This window comes from Tamandua tetradactyla, chromosome 9 (assembly GCF_023851605.1).
Source record: "Tamandua tetradactyla isolate mTamTet1 chromosome 9, mTamTet1.pri, whole genome shotgun sequence".
NCBI classification, from domain to species: domain Eukaryota; kingdom Metazoa; phylum Chordata; class Mammalia; order Pilosa; family Myrmecophagidae; genus Tamandua; species Tamandua tetradactyla.
In genome coordinates, this window is record NC_135335.1 from 102,591,395 (window position 1) to 102,609,680 (window position 18,286).

The 18,286-nt window shown below is 39.6% G+C and overlaps 1 protein-coding gene across 1 annotated transcript in view; it reads right to left on the bottom strand.

Annotated features, from left to right (window-relative positions):
* Window positions 1-290: 290 nt before the first annotated feature.
* ANKRD55 (ankyrin repeat domain 55) overlaps window positions 291-18,286 on the bottom strand; it is a 165,115-nt gene continuing 147,119 nt past the window's right edge. Inside the window, exons 9-11 of the mRNA XM_077115173.1 lie at window positions 14,771-15,435; window positions 2,706-2,798; window positions 291-721 (exon numbers count right to left, since the gene is read on the bottom strand). Coding sequence (XP_076971288.1) covers window positions 588-721; window positions 2,706-2,798; window positions 14,771-15,435 — 892 coding nt within the window. The 3' untranslated portion in view covers window positions 291-587. The remainder of the gene's footprint in view (window positions 722-2,705; window positions 2,799-14,770; window positions 15,436-18,286) is intronic.

Consider the following 18,286-nt stretch of genomic DNA (forward strand, 5'->3'; position numbering starts at 1 on the left):
ACATTGAAAACTCACACTGTTAAGCCAGTTGGGCAGTCATTAACTTGACTGGAGCCAGGAACTATGTTAGAAGATATTTTGCAAAAGATTGAACATTTAAAAGTGACTGCTAAAGGGCTTTATTACTATCATTTTAATGCTATCACAGCAGTCAAAGGCCAAATTACAAGAGCTGTAAATAAAGAGTCTGGAATGTGCATTTATTTATTTATTTATTTATTGAGCAAAACATACACATTTTTTAAACATAAAATCATACAGAAAAAAAAAATCAGCAAACATGCCAGAAAACAAACCAAATATAGCTAAGTTTCCCTACTGACAGCATATTTTGACTTTTTATTTTAGCCTGTGGAGGGCATAGAAACTCACAGACTTACAATATATGCACACTCAAAAATTTTAAATGCTTATTTGAGAAATGTCTTTATTTGGAATAAAGAATTTTGAGCTACACAACTGTGAATGGCTTATAGAGTGCAGCTTACTAAATAAGTCTTTGTTCTTACAAATCAGAGAAATCTCATCCTTATTGAGAGTTGAAGATATGTATCATTTATATTTCTGTAGTTAGCGACGCATGGTTACTATGACGCATGGTTAGTATTCATTATCGGCAGTATTGGCAGATTTTCACTCCCTTCAGCTGGTGTATTGTGCCCCCGTTGGCTTGGAATAGCTGGAAGCACTCTGTTTGCTCGTAAAGGTTCTCCTGACAGAACTGGGGAGAAAGAATAGAATGAGAGACTTTCAAGATTTGCCTCTCAGTGAGGAATCGTGGTGGGAGAACTGCAATATTTCTTAAGAGAGGCAGTATTTCTAAGAAGTCTTTTATGCTGAGAGTTGAGTACCCGTTTCTATTTAGGCTTTACTTCATGTAGTCAGGGATGTCAAATATGCAAAAGTACAGGACTGGGCCAAGTTTGATCAAAACAAGATTGGGCCGTGCGTGCCTGGCAGAGTCCTTCCTTGGGTGGGGTAGTTGTTGATGGCCAAGTCAGCACAAGTTTCCAAAGAATCTCCAAAGACATTAGCCCTGTGCTTTTATGCAGACTGCAAGCAAACCTCAAAACACTGTCCAGTTTTTTGTTTTTTGTTTTTTTTTTTAAGGAAAAGAACTGTATGTCCTTCCATTTGTTTTTCTTAGAGCTAAAGCCTATCAAAGATCTTTGTCTTCCCTTCTCTTATATGAAATCAAATTGTGAAAAGTGAAGCTTCCAAGTTCTGCCAAAGAAAATCCCCTGTCTTTGGTTTCTCTAAACACCACCAAGACTCCAGACTGATTGATTCCTTTCTTAACTGGACCTTTGTAGAGCTACATTTTTGCTTAAAGACAAGCCCAGGCTTGAATTTCATTCAACAACATCATTCACAGTGCCCCAAATTCTCACATTTACCCAGCTCAGTAAGGCAGAGGAATTCATCTGTCGAAGAGGAAGCTTTGGTTTCTGCTCTTAACTCTGTGACTTTGACATATTGTTCCACCTCTTAGTTTCCTAATCTGCAAAAAGACTGGATTTTACTAAGACAGTTGATTGTTTTTACCAAAAGAGTTCTAGAACTCTTGGTTGGTCCCTTCCAAACCATAGCCTGGGGGGAATAGACACATTGGGTATTTACTCTGCAAACCGTGTGCCACTGCTTTATGTATTGAATATTATCTCATTCAATTCTCACAATGTCTCAGGCTGGTTCTATTGTTATAGCCAAAGTGAGGAAACTCAAGTACAGAAAGGCTAGGGAACTTGACTGAAATAATTAAGGCATCTCCTAAATCATCTAATTTCTGATTTAAGGTGTAGAAGGGGCTTGTTTGTGGCTCTGTGTGTGGATGCAAGTTATATAGAGGGATGGAGTGGGGGTGGGTAGTGAGTAGGCAGGATGAAAAAGGAGGAAGAAAATTAGAATCCGTTAACTATTACTTGTTTCAATAAGTAGCTGACTTAGTATTCCATGGCTTCACTACTTACTGCCTTTGCAATGGTGGGCAAGTTACATAACCTCTCCGAACTCAGTTTTCTTGTCTGTACAATGGGAATAAGAGGGGTGCCTGTCTCACAGCACAGATATGAAGATGTACAGAATCTGAATCTGGAGGTGGGGTCCAGGAATCTACTTTTCAATGAGCATCCCAGATAATACTTAGGCATACTCAAGTTTGAAGTCCACTGGCACAGTAGAACGTTTTGATATTTTATATTGTGAGTTTGTTTGCACTACGAATATAAAAATCAATTTTAAATAAATATAAAATAAATCAGTAATACCAAAATCAGTACTGATGAAGGGCATCTGCTTAACTGTTTCTTTCTGCTCATGTGGAGCGTGAATACAGAGGTGACGCACACTTCCACCATTGTAAGGATACCAATGTCAAGATATTTTTCCTAAGAAAAGAATTTTTTAAAGCACCTTCCTAAAGACATTAAATAATATATAGCAAAGAAAATTTCTGCTATTGCTTTTGTAGTCCAAATACAACAATTCCTCAAGGGAGAGAGAATTCTCCCCCCATTCCCCCCCAACAAGCATTATCAAATTAGAAGAAGCTTTTCAAAGATTGTCTCTATTTTTCCTATAAATTACAAGTTTTGGCTATTGATGTTCCCTTGAAAAAATGAAAGCAAAATGAAATTACATTTAGTTGTTTGTGTCTAGATTGTTAATGATTACAAAGGAAGTTGAAAAAGATTCACAATACTTACATTTCTGGTCTGGTAAGGGAGCTAGATTGTTCCGTGTGAAAGGAGGATCCCTGATTTTGGGTCTGTTTGGAGAGGGATGCTGAAAATTTTGTCCTGGAGACAAACATATTTACATCAGTATTTGAGACTCAATCAAATGCAAATTGCAATAACCAATGGGTAAGAGAATCAAAGAGAATCATAAGCATTACAGATCACTACAATTAAGATGCGATGACAAAGAACTAACACTACACTTTCAGCATCTATTATTTGCTAGTCACTGTTCAAATGAAAGGAAAAGGCACCAGAAATCACTTCTTGAATGAACTAGTTTAAATAACATTTTCTAAACAAACATAATTGGCCACTCATTCTACAAAACTTAAGTTGGAAAAATAAAAGTAATATTAAGATATGGAATAATTTATCACTTATTTGCAAATCTTTGATGAATGGGTAGGTGACAAGTCATTTGAGGTATTTCTTTTTTTTTTTCTTTAATGTGATTTTTTTTTAATTTTTTAATTTTATTTTTCTAAATACCAAAAAACCACAAGCAAACGCAAACATTCCTATTTTGATCATTCTGTGCTACATATATAATCAGTAATTCACAATATCATCACATAGTTGCATATTCATCATCATGATCATTTCTTGGAACATTTGCATCTATTCAGAAAAAGAAATAAAAAGACAAAAGAAAAAAATTTATACATACCATACCCCTTACCCCTCCCTTTCATTGATCACTAGCATTTCAAACTAAATTTATTTTAACATTTGTTCCCCCTGTTATTTATTTTTATTCCATATGTTCTACTTGTCTGTTGACAAGGTAGATAAAAGGAGCATCAGACACAAGGTTTTCACAATCACACAGTCACATTGTGAAAGCTGTATCATTATATAATCATCTCTAAGAAACGTGGCTACTGGAACACGGCTCTACATTTTCAGGCAGTTCCCTCCAGCCTCTCCATTACATCCTGAATAACAAGTTGATATCTACTTAATGCGTAAGAATAACCTCCAGGATGACCTCTCGACTCTGTCTGGAATCTCTCATTCATTGACACTTTATGTTGTCTCATTTCACTCTTCCCCCTTTTGGTTGAGAAGGTTTTCTCAATCCCTTGATACTGAGTTTCAGCTCATTCTAAGGTTTTCCTCAATCCCTTGATGCTGAATCTCAGCTCATTCTGGGATTTCTGTCTCATGTTGCCAAGAGGGTCCACTCCCCTGGGAGTCATGTCCCACATAGACAGGGGGAGGGCAGTGAATTTGCTCGTTGTGTTGGCTGGAGAGAGAGGCCACATCTGAGCAATAAAAGAGGTTCTCTTGGGGTTGACTCTTAGGCCTAATTTTAAGTATGCTTGACCTATCCTTTGTGGGGTTAAGTTTCATATGAACAAACCCAAGACTGGGGGCTCAGCCTATAGCTTTGGTTGTCCCCACTGCTTGTGAGAATATCAAGAATTCAATTTGGGGAAGTTGAATTTTCCCCCATTATTTGAGGTCTTTGTTAATTCTGGTGACACATAGGAATTATTTGAGGAGCTTAAAAAATACTGATGCTTGGTGGGCCATGGTGGCTCAGTGGCAGAGTTCTCTTCTGCCTTGCCAGAGACCCAGGTTCGATTTCCGGTGCCTGTCCATGCAAAAAAATAAAGAGAAGCTCTGGGGTTAGAACCCAGCATCACATTTTTATCAGCTCTGAGGTGATTCTAATGAAGTCAGATTGAGAATTACTGACCTAATGGGTGGGAATTGGGTGAAAGCACTCAGGAAATTGCTATTATCTAACTTTGCCTACAACAGTGTGTTGGAACCAGGTATACTGACTCTTGAAGGCTGCTGGTGAGATTTTCAGGAATTTTGTGAGCTGGTTTTTATCTCACTGGTGGATTGATGGTCATGGTGGTAGTATTTCCACCTTGGAAATCAGCAAACCCTGATTTTGTTCCCTCTTGAGAGTCCACTGTTAAACATTTTTCAGCATACCACTGAATACAAGAGCTGGATGTTCCACATATCTGAACATGGAAGGAATATACAAAGGTTACCTCAGTTCACATTCAAAGTTGACAGAATGGTGCAATGACCAGGAGCTTGACATCTGGAATCAGACAGGATTAGGCTCAAATCCCAGGATACCAATTTTTAGCATTGGGAAAGCAATAAAACCTCCCTAAATCTGTTTCCTCATATTTAAAAATGGCGAGAACACTATCCGCTTTTTCCAGTTGTCATGAGGATTAAATAGGGGAACAAATGTAGAGCATTTAGTTTAATACCCGGGACCAGGAAAGCACTCAATAAGCATTAGCAGTTATTGCAGGAGTTCTATTATGTGGAGCATTTGACATGATCTTCCAGACAGTGGGGCATGTTTCCATTTGTTCTTTTGTTCACTAGTCTCTCTAAGAAGGAACTGGCATCACAATAGCAATGCTGATAGGGTTTAAGGATCTCCTGTTTGGAGGAAAGTAGTCCTTTGCATAAGAAAAAAGAAAATTTTATTGAAGACCCATCTTCTGTCTGTTCTAAGTCCAATGGTAGATTGTCTGTGTGGGGGCATCACCAATGCAGTCTGTTGATAGCGACTGGCCAAAATTTCCAGTTTCCCCTGTGGATACTTTGCCATTATATACCTAGATTTTTTTCTTTATTAGAGAAGTTTTGGGTTTACAGAACAATCGTGCATAAAATTCAGGATTCCCACCACTCTACTATTATTATTTTTTTATATTCATCATCATGATCATTTCTTAGCTTTTCATATTCATCATTATGATCATTTCTTAGAACATTTGCATCCATTCAGAAAAATAAATAAAAAGACAACAGAAAAAAATTCATACATATCATACCCCTTACCCCTTCCTTTCATTGATCACTAGCATTTCAATCTAAGTTTATTTTAACATTTGTTCCCTCTATTATTTATTTTTATTCCATATGTTTTACTCGTCTGTTGATAAGGTAGATAAAAGGAGCATCAGACACAAGGCTTTCACAATCACACATTGTCACATTGTAAAAGCTATATCATTATACAATCTCTTCAAGAAACATGGCTGCTGGAACAGAGCTCTACATTTTCAGGCAGTTCCCTCCAGCCTCTCCACTACATCTTGAACAACAAGGTGATATCTACTTAATGCGTAAGAATAATCTCCAGGATAACCTCTCGACTCTGGAATCTCTCAGCCATTGACACTTTATTTTGTCTCATATGTTCCCCCTTTCCATCAAGAAGCCTTTCTCAATCCCTTGATGCTGAGTTCCAGCTCATTCTAGGATTTCTATCCCACATTGCCAGGAAGGTCCACACCCATGGGAGTCATGTCCCACATAGAGATGGGGAGGGCAGTGAGTTTGCTTGTCATATTGGCTGAGAGAGAGAGGCCACATCTGAGCAATTGAAGAGGTTCTCTTGGGAGTGACTCTTAGGCCTAATTTTAAGTAGGCTTAGCCTATCCTTTGCAGGGTTAAGTTTCATATGAACAAACCCCAAGACTGGGGTTCAGGTAATTGCTTTGGTTGTCCCCACTGCTTGTGAGAATATCAAGAATTCTTCAGTTGGGGAAGTTGAATTTTCCCCCTTTCTCACCATTCTCCCTAGAGGACTTTGCAAATACTTTTTTATTCACTGTTCAAATCACTCTCCACCACCCTATCATTGACACTTTACACTGGTGCCAAACATTTGTTGTAATTGATAATAGCAGCTTTTTATAATTGCCCTGTTAACTCTAGGCCTTGATTTAAATTAGGGATCACTGTGCAGTGCAGTTCCATGGATTTTTTTTAAAAACTTTATTCTGTTACCATATGGACAATCTAATATTTCCCCTTTTAATTGCTTTCAGATATGTATTTCAGTGCTGTTCATCACATGTTATGCTGCCATCACCACCATCCATTACCAAAACATTTCCGTCATTCCAAATAGGAACCCTGTACATTTTAAGCCTTAACTTCCCATTCCCTACCCTCATCTCATCCCCATATTCTAGATTCTGACTGAGTTTGCTTAATCTAATTATTTAAAAACAATGAGATGATACAATATGTGTCCTTTTGTGTTTGGCCTATTTCGCTCAACATGATGTCTTCAATTTTCATTCATGTTGTTGCATGTATCAGAATGTCATCCTTTTTTATTGCTGAATAATATCCCACTGTTATGTATATACCATATTTTATTTATCCATTCATCAGTTAATGGACTATTATATCTTTATTCTTTTGGACCATGAAGGTCAAATAATTTCAGAAGCCACTGTTTAAAAAGCAAACCCTCCTGTGTGCAATTATGTTAAGACCCAAATCAGCCCTTCCTTAATTATCTTTGAACACTTCAGTAAAATTTGCAAAACCAAGAAACAAGATAATGATAACTATGGATAACATTTTAAAGCACTTAATATTTTCAAGCAATATCAGGGGCTGGGCTAAATGCTGCAGGCATAATCTCATTTCGTCCTAAACAATCACCTTCCTTGTGAGTTAGATATCATCTTCCTTGTTTTACAAATGAGGATGCTGCTTTGGAAAAATTCTAAAATGTGTTCAAGGTCACAAACCCATAAAAACCTATTCTATTCTGCCTTCCAGGGGCCAAAGAGATATTGTTAGGATGGGAGAAGTGGGCAAGAGAGGGGCTGAGGAATGAGGTGGGAGGAGAGTTAAACTTGATCCCACACTGGTGTTTTGCCCAATTTTTTTTTCAACATTTGTGTCCCTTCTGAGTCAGTTTTTTAAATAAGATTTTTGTTGAGAAATATCCACACATACAGTCCAACCATATTATACAGTCAATGGCTCACAGTATTATCACATAGTTGTATATTCTTCACCATGATCATTTTTAGAACACTTGCATCACTCCAGAAAAAGGAAGAAAAAGAAAAAGAACTCTTTCTCATGCCCCTTACCCCTCCCTCTCATTGACCCACGTATTTCAGTCTACCCAATTTTTATCCTCTACTATTTATTTTTTATGCTTATTATTATGTTTTTCATCTGTCCATACGCTGGGTAAAAGGAACATCATAAACAAGGTTTTCACAATCACAGCCACATTGTAAAAGCTATACAGTTATACAGTCCTCTTCAAGAATCAAGGCTACTGAACACAGCCCAACAGTCTCAGGTACTTCCCTCTAGCCACTTCAATACACCACAAACTAAAAAGGGGATATCTATATAACATGTAAGAATAACTCTCTAGGATAAACTCCTGCCTCTGTTTAAAATCTCTCAGCCCCTGAGACTTTATTTTGTCTCATTCTCCCCTCCCCTTTTTGGTCAAGAAGGCTTTCTCATTCCATGATGCTGGTTCCTGGCTAACCCTGGGAGTTCTGCCCCATGTTGCCAGTGAGATTTATACCCCTGAGAGGCATTCCCACAAGGGGGGAGGGCGTGAGTTCACCTGCCAAGTTGGCTTAGCGAGACAGGCCATATCTGAGTAATAAAAGAGGTTCTCAGGTGCTGACTCAGAGGCATCATTATAAGTATGCTTAGTCTCTCCTTTGCAGGAGTTAGCTTCATCAGGTTCAAGCCCCAAGATGGAGGACTCAGCCTATTGAATTTGTTGTCCCCACTGTTGTGAGAAGATGAGGAATTCCCCAGATGGGGAAGTTTAATATTTCCTCTTTTCTCCCCAGTCCCCCAAGGGGACTTTTGTTCTGCCCGTTTTGAAGGACAGGACGGATCTGTGCACAGCCCAGGCTCATATCTGTGCTGCAGATGCCACCAGGGACCATCCAGCCCGCAGGGACAGGGCCAAGGGCCATTGTCCTAGAATAAAAGGGCAGGAAAAATTTTCAGTTACATGAAGGAGCCAGAGGCAATTAAAGGAAAAGGCAATAAATTCAGCAATCATCTCTTGAACACTCACTGTATTCCAGACATTGGTAATACAAAGGGGAGGAGCAGGCAAGTGCTCAGAAAGGGCTGACAGTTTATATGGGGAGAGAGGCAGGTAAATGGGTAATTTTTTTAAAAATTTATTTATTAAAAAAAATTAACAAACAAACTAAAACATTAACACATGATCATTCTGTTCTACATATATAATCCGTAATTCACAATAGCATCACATAGTTGCATATTCATCATTTCTTGGAACTCAATGTATAATTCTGAAGCCCCGTAATAGTGCTGTGATGGAGGCATGTGAAGGCATTGCAGAGGAAAGAGGGGTCCAGAGAGGTCGAGGTGCTCTAGAATCTGACAGACTTAGTTCGAGTTTCTGCTCTGCCCCTTCCCCCTTAGGGTTGTGACCTTAGGTAGGTGAGTAAATCTCTCGTCTCAATCTCTTCACCTATAAAATGGGGATAAAAATTCTCCTGAAGCTTTGTTGAGAGTAAAGTGTATTGTACATTGTCTGCTCCCAAGAAGATGGCTCAACAGGTAGATCTGCTCTTGTTTTTAATTAAAAATAGTTAAAAAGAGCAACACTTCCTAGAGGGCTCAGAGTGACATTCAGGCTGAAGGGGAATTTTTTTTTTTTTGCTTTGTTCTTTTGTTTTAAATTTTTATTAATAAAACCAATCAACATACAATTGAACATTCTTTTTTTATCACATAGTTGTACATTCATCATCATGATAATTTCTTAGAACATTTCCATCAATTCAGAAAAAGAAATAAAACAGAAAAAAAATTCATACATACCATATCCCTTACCCCTCCCTTTCATTGATTACTAGCATTTCAATCACTAAATTTATTTTAACATTTGTTCCCCCTATTATTTATTTATTTTTAATCCATATGTTTTACTCATCTGTCCATAAGGTAGATAAAAGAAGCATCAGACACAAGGTTTTCACGAACACACGGCCACATTGCGAAAGCTGTATCATTATACAATCATCTCTAAGAAACATGGCTACTGGAACACAGCTCTACATTTTCAGGTAGTTCCCTCCAGTCTCTCTGTTACACCTTAACTAAAAAGGTGATATTTATTTAATGAATAAGAATAACCTCCAGGATAACCTCTCGATTCTGTTTAGAATCTCTCAGCCATTGACACTTTATTTTGTCTCATTTCTCTCTTTCCCCTTTTGGTTGAGAAGGTTTTCTCAATTCCCTGATGCTGAGTCCCAACTCATTCTAGGATTTCTGTCCCATGTTGCCAGGAAGGTCCACACCCCTGGGAGTCATGTCACACGTAGAGAGGGGGAGGACAGTGAGTTTGCTTGTTGTGTTGGCTGAGAGAGAGAGGCCACATCTGAGCAACAAAAGAGGATCTCTGGGGTTGACTCTTAGGCCTAATTTTAAGTATGCTTGACCTATCCTTTGTGGGGTTAAGTTTCATATGAACAAACCCCAAGATTGGGGGCTCAGCCTATTGTTTTTGTTGTCCCCACTGCTTGTGTGACTATCAAGACTTCTCTACTTGGGGAAGTTGAATTTTCCCCCTTTCTCACCATTCCCCCAAGGGGACTTTGCAAATGCTTTTTTATTCACTGTTCAAATCCTTCTGGGATTTATCGAGGCATCACTCTGGACAAATATGAAGGGGAATTTTAAGTTGGTTCTTAAGGGATTTGAAGGGCTCATTCAAGCACCCAGAGAAAAGTCATATAGACAAAGATCTTGTGGAGTGAAAAGGCACAGAATGTATAAGAAACTGTTCAAGGGGCTGGGGCAGGGGGCGGGAATATGCGAGATGGGAGGTACAGAGAATGGGAAGTGAGCAGGGCCACAGTCTCAGGGCCTTGTTTGCTCAGTTAAGAAATCTGGCCTTCATTCTAAAAAAGATGCAAAGCCTCTGATGGGTTTAAACAGAGGACTCATAAGACCAGATTTACCCAGTAAGGAGGTTGAATTATTACTGATTTACTGTAGAAAGTTCTGGAGGAGGAAGCTGTCTCTTGAGGGAGAAAGGAAGTGAACCCTTTCTTACTGTTCTTGTGATAGCTTGTAAATAACCAGACTGGTAGAAAGCACCACAGAGCTTTCTGTTCCATTTTCTCTGAAAGCTGCTGGCAGTGAATTAAGCTGATGTGGTCCAAATTCCAACTCATTAGGATAAGTGCCTCACTCCCCATCTCTCTGCATCTAGCCCGCTGACAGGTCTCAATAAATGTTAAGCAAAAATCATTACAGTGAAATGTTCAGAGTTGCTGATGTAAGCACAGGATAGCTAGCAGCTGCCAGGAATTCAGACATTAGTGCTACTAGCCCAAATTATTTTTACTGAACCGAGAGCAGGAAAAGAGAAAATCCAAAATTAAAGGGGTACCCAAGTTTAAACCAGTGGTGTGGTGTATGATTTACAGTGTCCAATTGTTTTGCCACATCAGGCTTTCACATATATATGGACGCTCAGTGTAAAAATTTGCTGAGTTTCAACCTACCTAGACTAAAAACTTAAACCACTAAAGAGAACCCTCTCAACTGTATTCCAGATGCCTCAATAGCCTTAAACACAACATATTAAATTAGGGTTAAAAGTGCCTGCAAAAATAAAACCTGTAAGGCAGGGTAATCTTTTTATTTTCTAGAGGATAATACAATGTCTAAGAAAATTGCATGTTAGGTAAACAGTATGCCTACCAACAAACTGGACTTTAAGCATTATAGAGAGAATTACATTGCCACAGTGATAACTGAATATATCATCAGGTTGTAAGATTCTGAGCAAATCATTTAGGCCATGTCAAGAGAAAGGGGTGGAGAAAGGGGAAGAGATGGAGCTGTAGGAAGCAGAGGGGGCCCTGGAAAAATACCCTGGTTTCCCCATTCTGCTACTCTTAATCTTTCACTGTTTCCTCTTATTGGCCAAAACTACCTAGAAGTCAGCTGGGAAATGAGTTTTTATTTTTTTGGTGCATGGTCCGGGAATCGAACCTCGGTCTCCCACATGGAAGGCAGGCATTCTAACCACTAAAATACCCCTGCACCCGGAAATGAGTTTTAAGTTACAGAGGAGCTGAAGGGTGAAGCTTAGCTCTGAGAGCAAAAAGGCAGTTTATTGGCACACTTAGCTTATATTTTATCATTTTTAAAACAAAGATGATCTCTAGCTGGCTTATAAAGTGTAGTGGTTAGCACAGGGCCTAGTGTGTATATTTGTCTGTAGTACTTACTACATGCCAGTCACTGTTCTATGTAATTTTCATGTAGTAACTCAGTTAATCTTCACAGCAACCTGCAACTCTATGAACTAGGCATTTCCCCACATTTATCAAATGGGGGAAACTAAAGCACAAAGAGATGAAGTAACAACAAGTAAGTGGCAAAGTCAGAATTTAAACCCAGACAGTGTGGCTTAAGAGCTACTCTCTTAACCATTGGGCCATCCTGCTTCTTTGTAAATGAGTATGACAGACACTCAGTCATCATTTAATGAATGAGTAAATGATCAATGTCGCTTCTATCTTAAAACCTGTTACCTTGTATTTAAACATGAGAAGTCAATTTAAAATCAGCTGCACAGATTTTAACAAATCCATCACTGATGAAGCTCATTTATTGACAAATTTTATAGGCAAAACTAATTTGATGAAGATTCCCTTGGAGAATTCCACTTCTCTTCTGCTACTCTATTGCCAAGGACTTTCCCAGTTACTTCATTAGGCATTGAGCAAATTCCCAAACCAACTTTATTGAATTACCTTTTATTTCAAATTGTAGAAAGTTTCATATGATGCAGAGTCTACTGGTTATCTATTCAATACCCACTCTCTTTTCTCCCCTTAGAAACAGAACCCTGATATTTGGGATGGGGGTGGGGACAGCAATACACTCAGATAAAAGACTACATGATGATTTTTATCTATCCTTGCAGATAGGTGTGACCATATGACTAAGTTCTGGCCAATGAGATGTAAACAGAAATGTGGGCTTTATAGAAGATGACTTTTTAACAGAGCTGACTCAGCTCAGAGACACTCATACGCTCCCCCCACCTCCTTCCTCCTGCTCCACCAGTCACTGTGAACTGTGAGTTCACCTGGAGGATGGAAGCCATATGTTGGGATACGGTGCCCACAGAAAGACAGAGCCTGGGTTTCTGATGATCATGAGCCACCAAATATCTGGAAATTCAGACTTTTTTCATAGGAGAAAAATAGAATGAGAGCAATAAACCTATATTGTTTGTCACTGTTATTTTGAGTTTTCTTCTACAGGCAGCTGAGCCCAATCCTGACTATAATTGCAGAGTCAGCAGAAGACCTGCTTTAGAGCAGAAAAAGAACTGACTTCATTTCCAAAAGGGAAGGTGGAAGCATGGTCAGGACAGGGTTAGCTCCAGGAAGAAGGCTGAGCTGAGATCCTGGGGACCAATAAAGTGTCAAAAGGTGGCAGGAAAAGAAGTTCTCTTCTTTACATTTCCTCAAAAAAAAAAAAAAAAAAATAGGAGGAAAGAAAGGGGGCTCAAGGGTAGTTCAGTGGTAGAATTCTTGACTGCCATGAGGAAGACCCGGGTTCGATTCCTGACCCATGAACTTCCCAAAACATAAAAAAAAAAAAAAAAACCAACAAACATACCAACAACAAAAAATTCAACGAATGGGGTGCTGCAATAACGGGATGTTTACATGGAAAAAAGAATGAAATATGACCCTGCCATACAGCATACAAGAAAAAAAGAAAGAAAGAAAGAAAGGCAAAACCTCACCACCCACGTCACCAGCTAAATGCTCCAGCGCTCTGTGGAGGAAGTAGAGTCTTGAGTGGAGTTCTTTTCAGACACACAGAAAGAGCTTAATGTGCTTATCCATATTCATCCCATGCCTAAATGTGTGCATATATATGTGTGTGTAAATATGTATGAGAGCCAAGCTTTGCCTCAGAGGCTTGGGCACCAGTCACAGGTAAATGAGTGAAGAGAACCTGATGTAAGCGGCATAATAACAGGAAGAAACATTCTTCAATTCCAAAAGAAATATGCCCTCCCCCACATTTCTTAAAACACATAGCTTTGACAGGGACATGTATTCAAGGAATATATTATTTTCTTCCTAATGCTACAACATGGAAAACAACAACAGAAACACATTGATAAATCACAACTGACACTCCACGGAGGTATTAGTGAGCGTGGACTGGGTTGAACTGGGCAGCCCAGGCCCTTCCAAGGGGACAGTGGATGGACAGCTGCAGCTGATTAACGCTGCGTGGGATTCTGGGTTCATTGCTGACAGATTTTTTGGTTTCTCAAGAGAAGCTATGAATTTAGATTTTTTTGTGTAAAACCTCCTGCGTTTTAATATTGGCAGTTAATTCAATTAAAAACAAAACAAGAGAAACCAAAATACAGGGTAGTGAAGAGACTTTGAAAATTAATTAATTTGCAGCCTCTGCTTTAGAGCAATGGTTCTCAGCCTCTGGTGTGCATCAGAATAATCTGTGAACTATTAAAAAATATTCATACATACATATATAAATTGTTTAGTGTGATGCATGTATTTACAAGGAGTAGTGGTGGGCTATATACACATGCAAAATATCTGGAAGGATAAACAAGAAATTAATGACATCGGTAGCTTTGGGAGAGAGGCACTGGGTAGCTGTGGGAAGAGTTAGAAGGAAGCATTACCACATATTCCTTGGTTTGTGGTGAGACTTGAATCATAAATGTGTGAATATGTTAGCTTACTAAATATATGCATTCAAGGCATACTCACTTTCCCTCCTTCCTCATTGAGATTTTGATTTGGTAAGCGTGGAACGGTGCTTCAACACCTGATTTAAAAACAATCACCCTCATAGGTGGCTTTGCAACATACCCTGGTTAGGCATCCCTGCTAGTAGAAACAGTATTATTCCTGCTCAGACTGCTAGATGACACACATATTTGCTTGGAGGCTGAGGAGGCATACATGTTTATTCGATAATTTTTTTCTCAGGGTAGGAGAGAATGTCTCCACAGCCTGGAAATCTGAATCCAGGAGCACTCCAGGAAATAAGGGCAGCTCTATTCACCCATTTGATTCTGGCCCTTCCCTCTGGGGTAGCGTGGTTGTCTGTCACTCTAGTTCCTCCCCCAGAACTGTACTGACCACTACCTTTACTGAGCTTGCCAGGAATAAAGAAGGAAACAAGGAAGTTACCTGAGGAAGGATTATGCAGATGAGGAAGATGTGGTGGCCCTGAGACCTCCTGGTGACCAGATCTGCCACTGAGCAATCTGTCGAGCAGCTTATCAGAAGAAGACACAGTCCAAGCTTTGTAGGGGAACACCTGATTAGACTCACCCCTCCAGGGGTTATCTAGCAATGTCTGGCACCCAGTTCTATTATTTAACAAATCCTGCTCACTTCTACTTTTCTGAGACTTCTGAGCTGTATGATGAGTGCCAGAGCTCAGCCCAGCATGAGAAGGGGCTCCATGCGAGGCTGTCAGGAAGTTATTGCCCAGGGTGATGGGTGGGAGACTCTGCGTTCTGATTGGTGGAAGCCCCTTACGGGCCAGAGGCTTCTTTTCTGGCAAGAGATATTTTGAATTCTCAGAGGTCTTCTTCTTAAAGTCAACCATAGCCTCCTGATCACCAGGCTGCTCTTGGCAGTTGGTGTCCACGATGCTGTCAAAGGTGGTGATGATGTCATCGACTTCCGAGGTGTCCGCTGGCCTGGATCGGTCCCTGCTGTGATCTTTCTGATGGGCTCTCTGATCTTCTTTCTTATTTTTGCAGAAGATTTGGTTGAGCACGCTGAACCGTCCCTCCTTCTTCTGGGATCTACTGTTCTGGGAAGGAAGGGGTCGGGTAGGCTCTAGTCTATGGAAACGTAAATAACAAGGACGTCATGTGAAGAAAGGAAGTAGAGACAACACCAGTAACCAAAATATAGCCCCTTATTCTGTCTGCTTGAGCAAACTGTCTAAGATCATTCAAAGACACCCCTAAAGTTCTCCCAAGTCAAAGGTGATGGGCAAGAACTCTCCACATCCTGTGAAATCTCCTTCCAGCATTTCTTCCTTACCATGGTCAGCCCCCTGCTCAATCAGAACATTTCTTTTTTCTTTTAATTTCTTTTTTGGCATGGGCAGGCACCGGGAGTCGAACCTGGGTCTCTGGCATGGCAGGCAAGAACTCTGCCTGCTGAGCCACTGTGGCCTGCCCTAGAACATTTCTAAATTAGATTCATTTTGTACCTTCAGGGATCACCCTTTCAAAATTTGTTCCTAGTTATTCTGTTTTCACCGAGGCATAAACTAAGCTGAAAGAACATGTCAGTAGGTGTGTAAGCTTTAAGTCAAAGCGATGAAGACCAAGGCTGAGTCAGGCTTCAACTAGTTGGAGGACAGTGGAAGCAGCAGAGGTGGCGAGACGAAAGGGATCAGAAGGGTATCTGGGCAGAGCTCTTACATTATCCACATCAGGAGACTCGCCCGTTTATGCGATGTCTGCTCTTTATTTCCCTTTTTGTTTCTATGAAGTTGCATATTGAAAAAAACGTTTAAATTTTAAAGTATATTAAAGGAAACCAGAGAAGGAGGCTTTGGCCTGTGCCCCAGCTGGGGAAGAAGAGGAAGTGGGTATGCCATAGGTTGGGTGTGGCAGCTGTCAAAAAGCAAGCAAGACCGAAAGGGCACGCAAACTCAGGAAAAAAGGTCAGCAATTGTCCTACAGCCTATCCTCAAAGTTCCCCTGAGGAACTATTCTGTTTTTGTTCCTTGGAAAGTTCTGTTATTCTCTTTGGAGGCCGTAGTTGGTTTAATGCTTTCTATGATATCAGTTTACCATGAAACCTGACACGTGTGCATAGCCTAAAGATTCAGGTTTCAACATTGCTCTTTGGAGTGAGAGATTGTAATTTATAATTTGAAAAACATCACCACTTATTCTAGCTGCATACATATCATGATTTTTTTCTATAGGTTACACAGTGCATAATTGAATTTTTATTGCCATGATGTATTTTCCTTTCTAGTACTTGCATGTTTTCTTTTCATTTTTAAAAAAACCAACCCTTTTTTTAGAACAGTTTTAGGTTTACAAAAAATTTGAGCAGAAATTTCTGAGTTCTCATAAATCCCCTCTCCCTATCCCACCTACCCCTAACAATTTCTCCTATTATTCACATTTTGCGTTAGTGTGGTTCACCAATATTGGTACATTATTATTAACTAAAAGAATAGTTTGCATTAGCCATGATGTATTTTAACCTTCATTCTTTCATCTTCCACTAGACCTTTGAAACATTGAACAGTTTCCTGGACTCCTGCTGGGGATTGAATCCGATCCCCCACAAAAGATAAGTTCAGTATCTAATCTCCAGTCCTGCGATGTATAGCCATTTGTAAATAAGATCTTTGAAGATGTTCTTAGTTAAGGTGTATCCAACTGAAAGAGTGTTAGTCTTTATCTAATATGGCTGAAGTACTTATAAGCAAAGGAAATTGGACATAGGCGTCTACAACCTATCTTCCTCTATTATAGGTTGTGCTTTAGGCTGGTAGTTCTCAAAGGAAGTTTCATTAAACTCGCAGGGTTCCCAAGACTCTTTCAGGGGGTCTGTGCTGGTTTGAAAGTGTTCTGCATCCCAGAAAAGCCACACTATAATCCTAATCTAATCATGTGAGAGCAACCATTTCTTTTAATCCTGAATTAATAATGTAGGCTGGAAACTTTTGATTAGATCATCTCCATGGAGATGTGGCATGCCCAGTTGTGGATGTGAACTTTTGAATAGATGGAGATGTGACTCCACCCATTCCAGGTAGGTCTTGATTAGTTTATTGGAATCCTTTAAAAGAGGAAACATTTTGGAGAGAGCCAGAAATGATAGAAGCCTCAGCGTCAACAGAGAGAGCCGATGTAGACGCTTGGAGAACAGTTGCTTCAGAGAACAGAAACATGGCTGTTTGGAGATGCTTGGAGCCCAGCAGACATCACCATGAAATGTTAAGCAAGTCAGAATCTGGAGAGAGCCAAGGGAAGCCAACATATGAAAGCCAGCCCCAGAGAAGCAAAGTGAGGAACCCCTACAGGAACAGAAGCTGAAAGCAATGGAGCCCAGGAGCAAAGGACCAGGAGATGTCACCCATGTGACTTACCAGACCCATTGGCCTTTCTTGAGCGTAGTTAACCTCTTTTTGGTGCCTTAATTTGGACACTTTCACCTCCCTAGAACTATAAACTTGTAACTTAATAAATCCTCCTTTTTAAAAGCTGTTTCAGTTCTGGTATTCTGCATTCTGGCAGCTTGGAAAATAACACAGGGTCCATGAGGTCAAAATCATTTTCATAATAATGTACCAAGTTGTTATTTTTCTTTTTTCACTGACACCTTTTGCAGTGATGGCATGATAGAGATGATATACAAACCTGTGGGCACCTCAGTACAAGTCAAGACAGTGGCATAAAACTGCAGTAGCAGTACTGCAATCTTTACCAGCATGCACTCACAGCAAAAAAAAAAAAAAAAAAAAAAAAAAATCAGTTTAGCATAATGACTTTGGAGAAGCAAAAATTTCAATTTTGTTAAAATTTACCCTTGAGTATACATCTTTCTAACAAAATAGAAAGTACTCACAAAGTGGTTCTGCTACACATTGAAGTATGATGGTTGTCTTAAAGCAAAACACTTGTGCAATCTGTTCATTGCCAATTGAACTAGCCACTT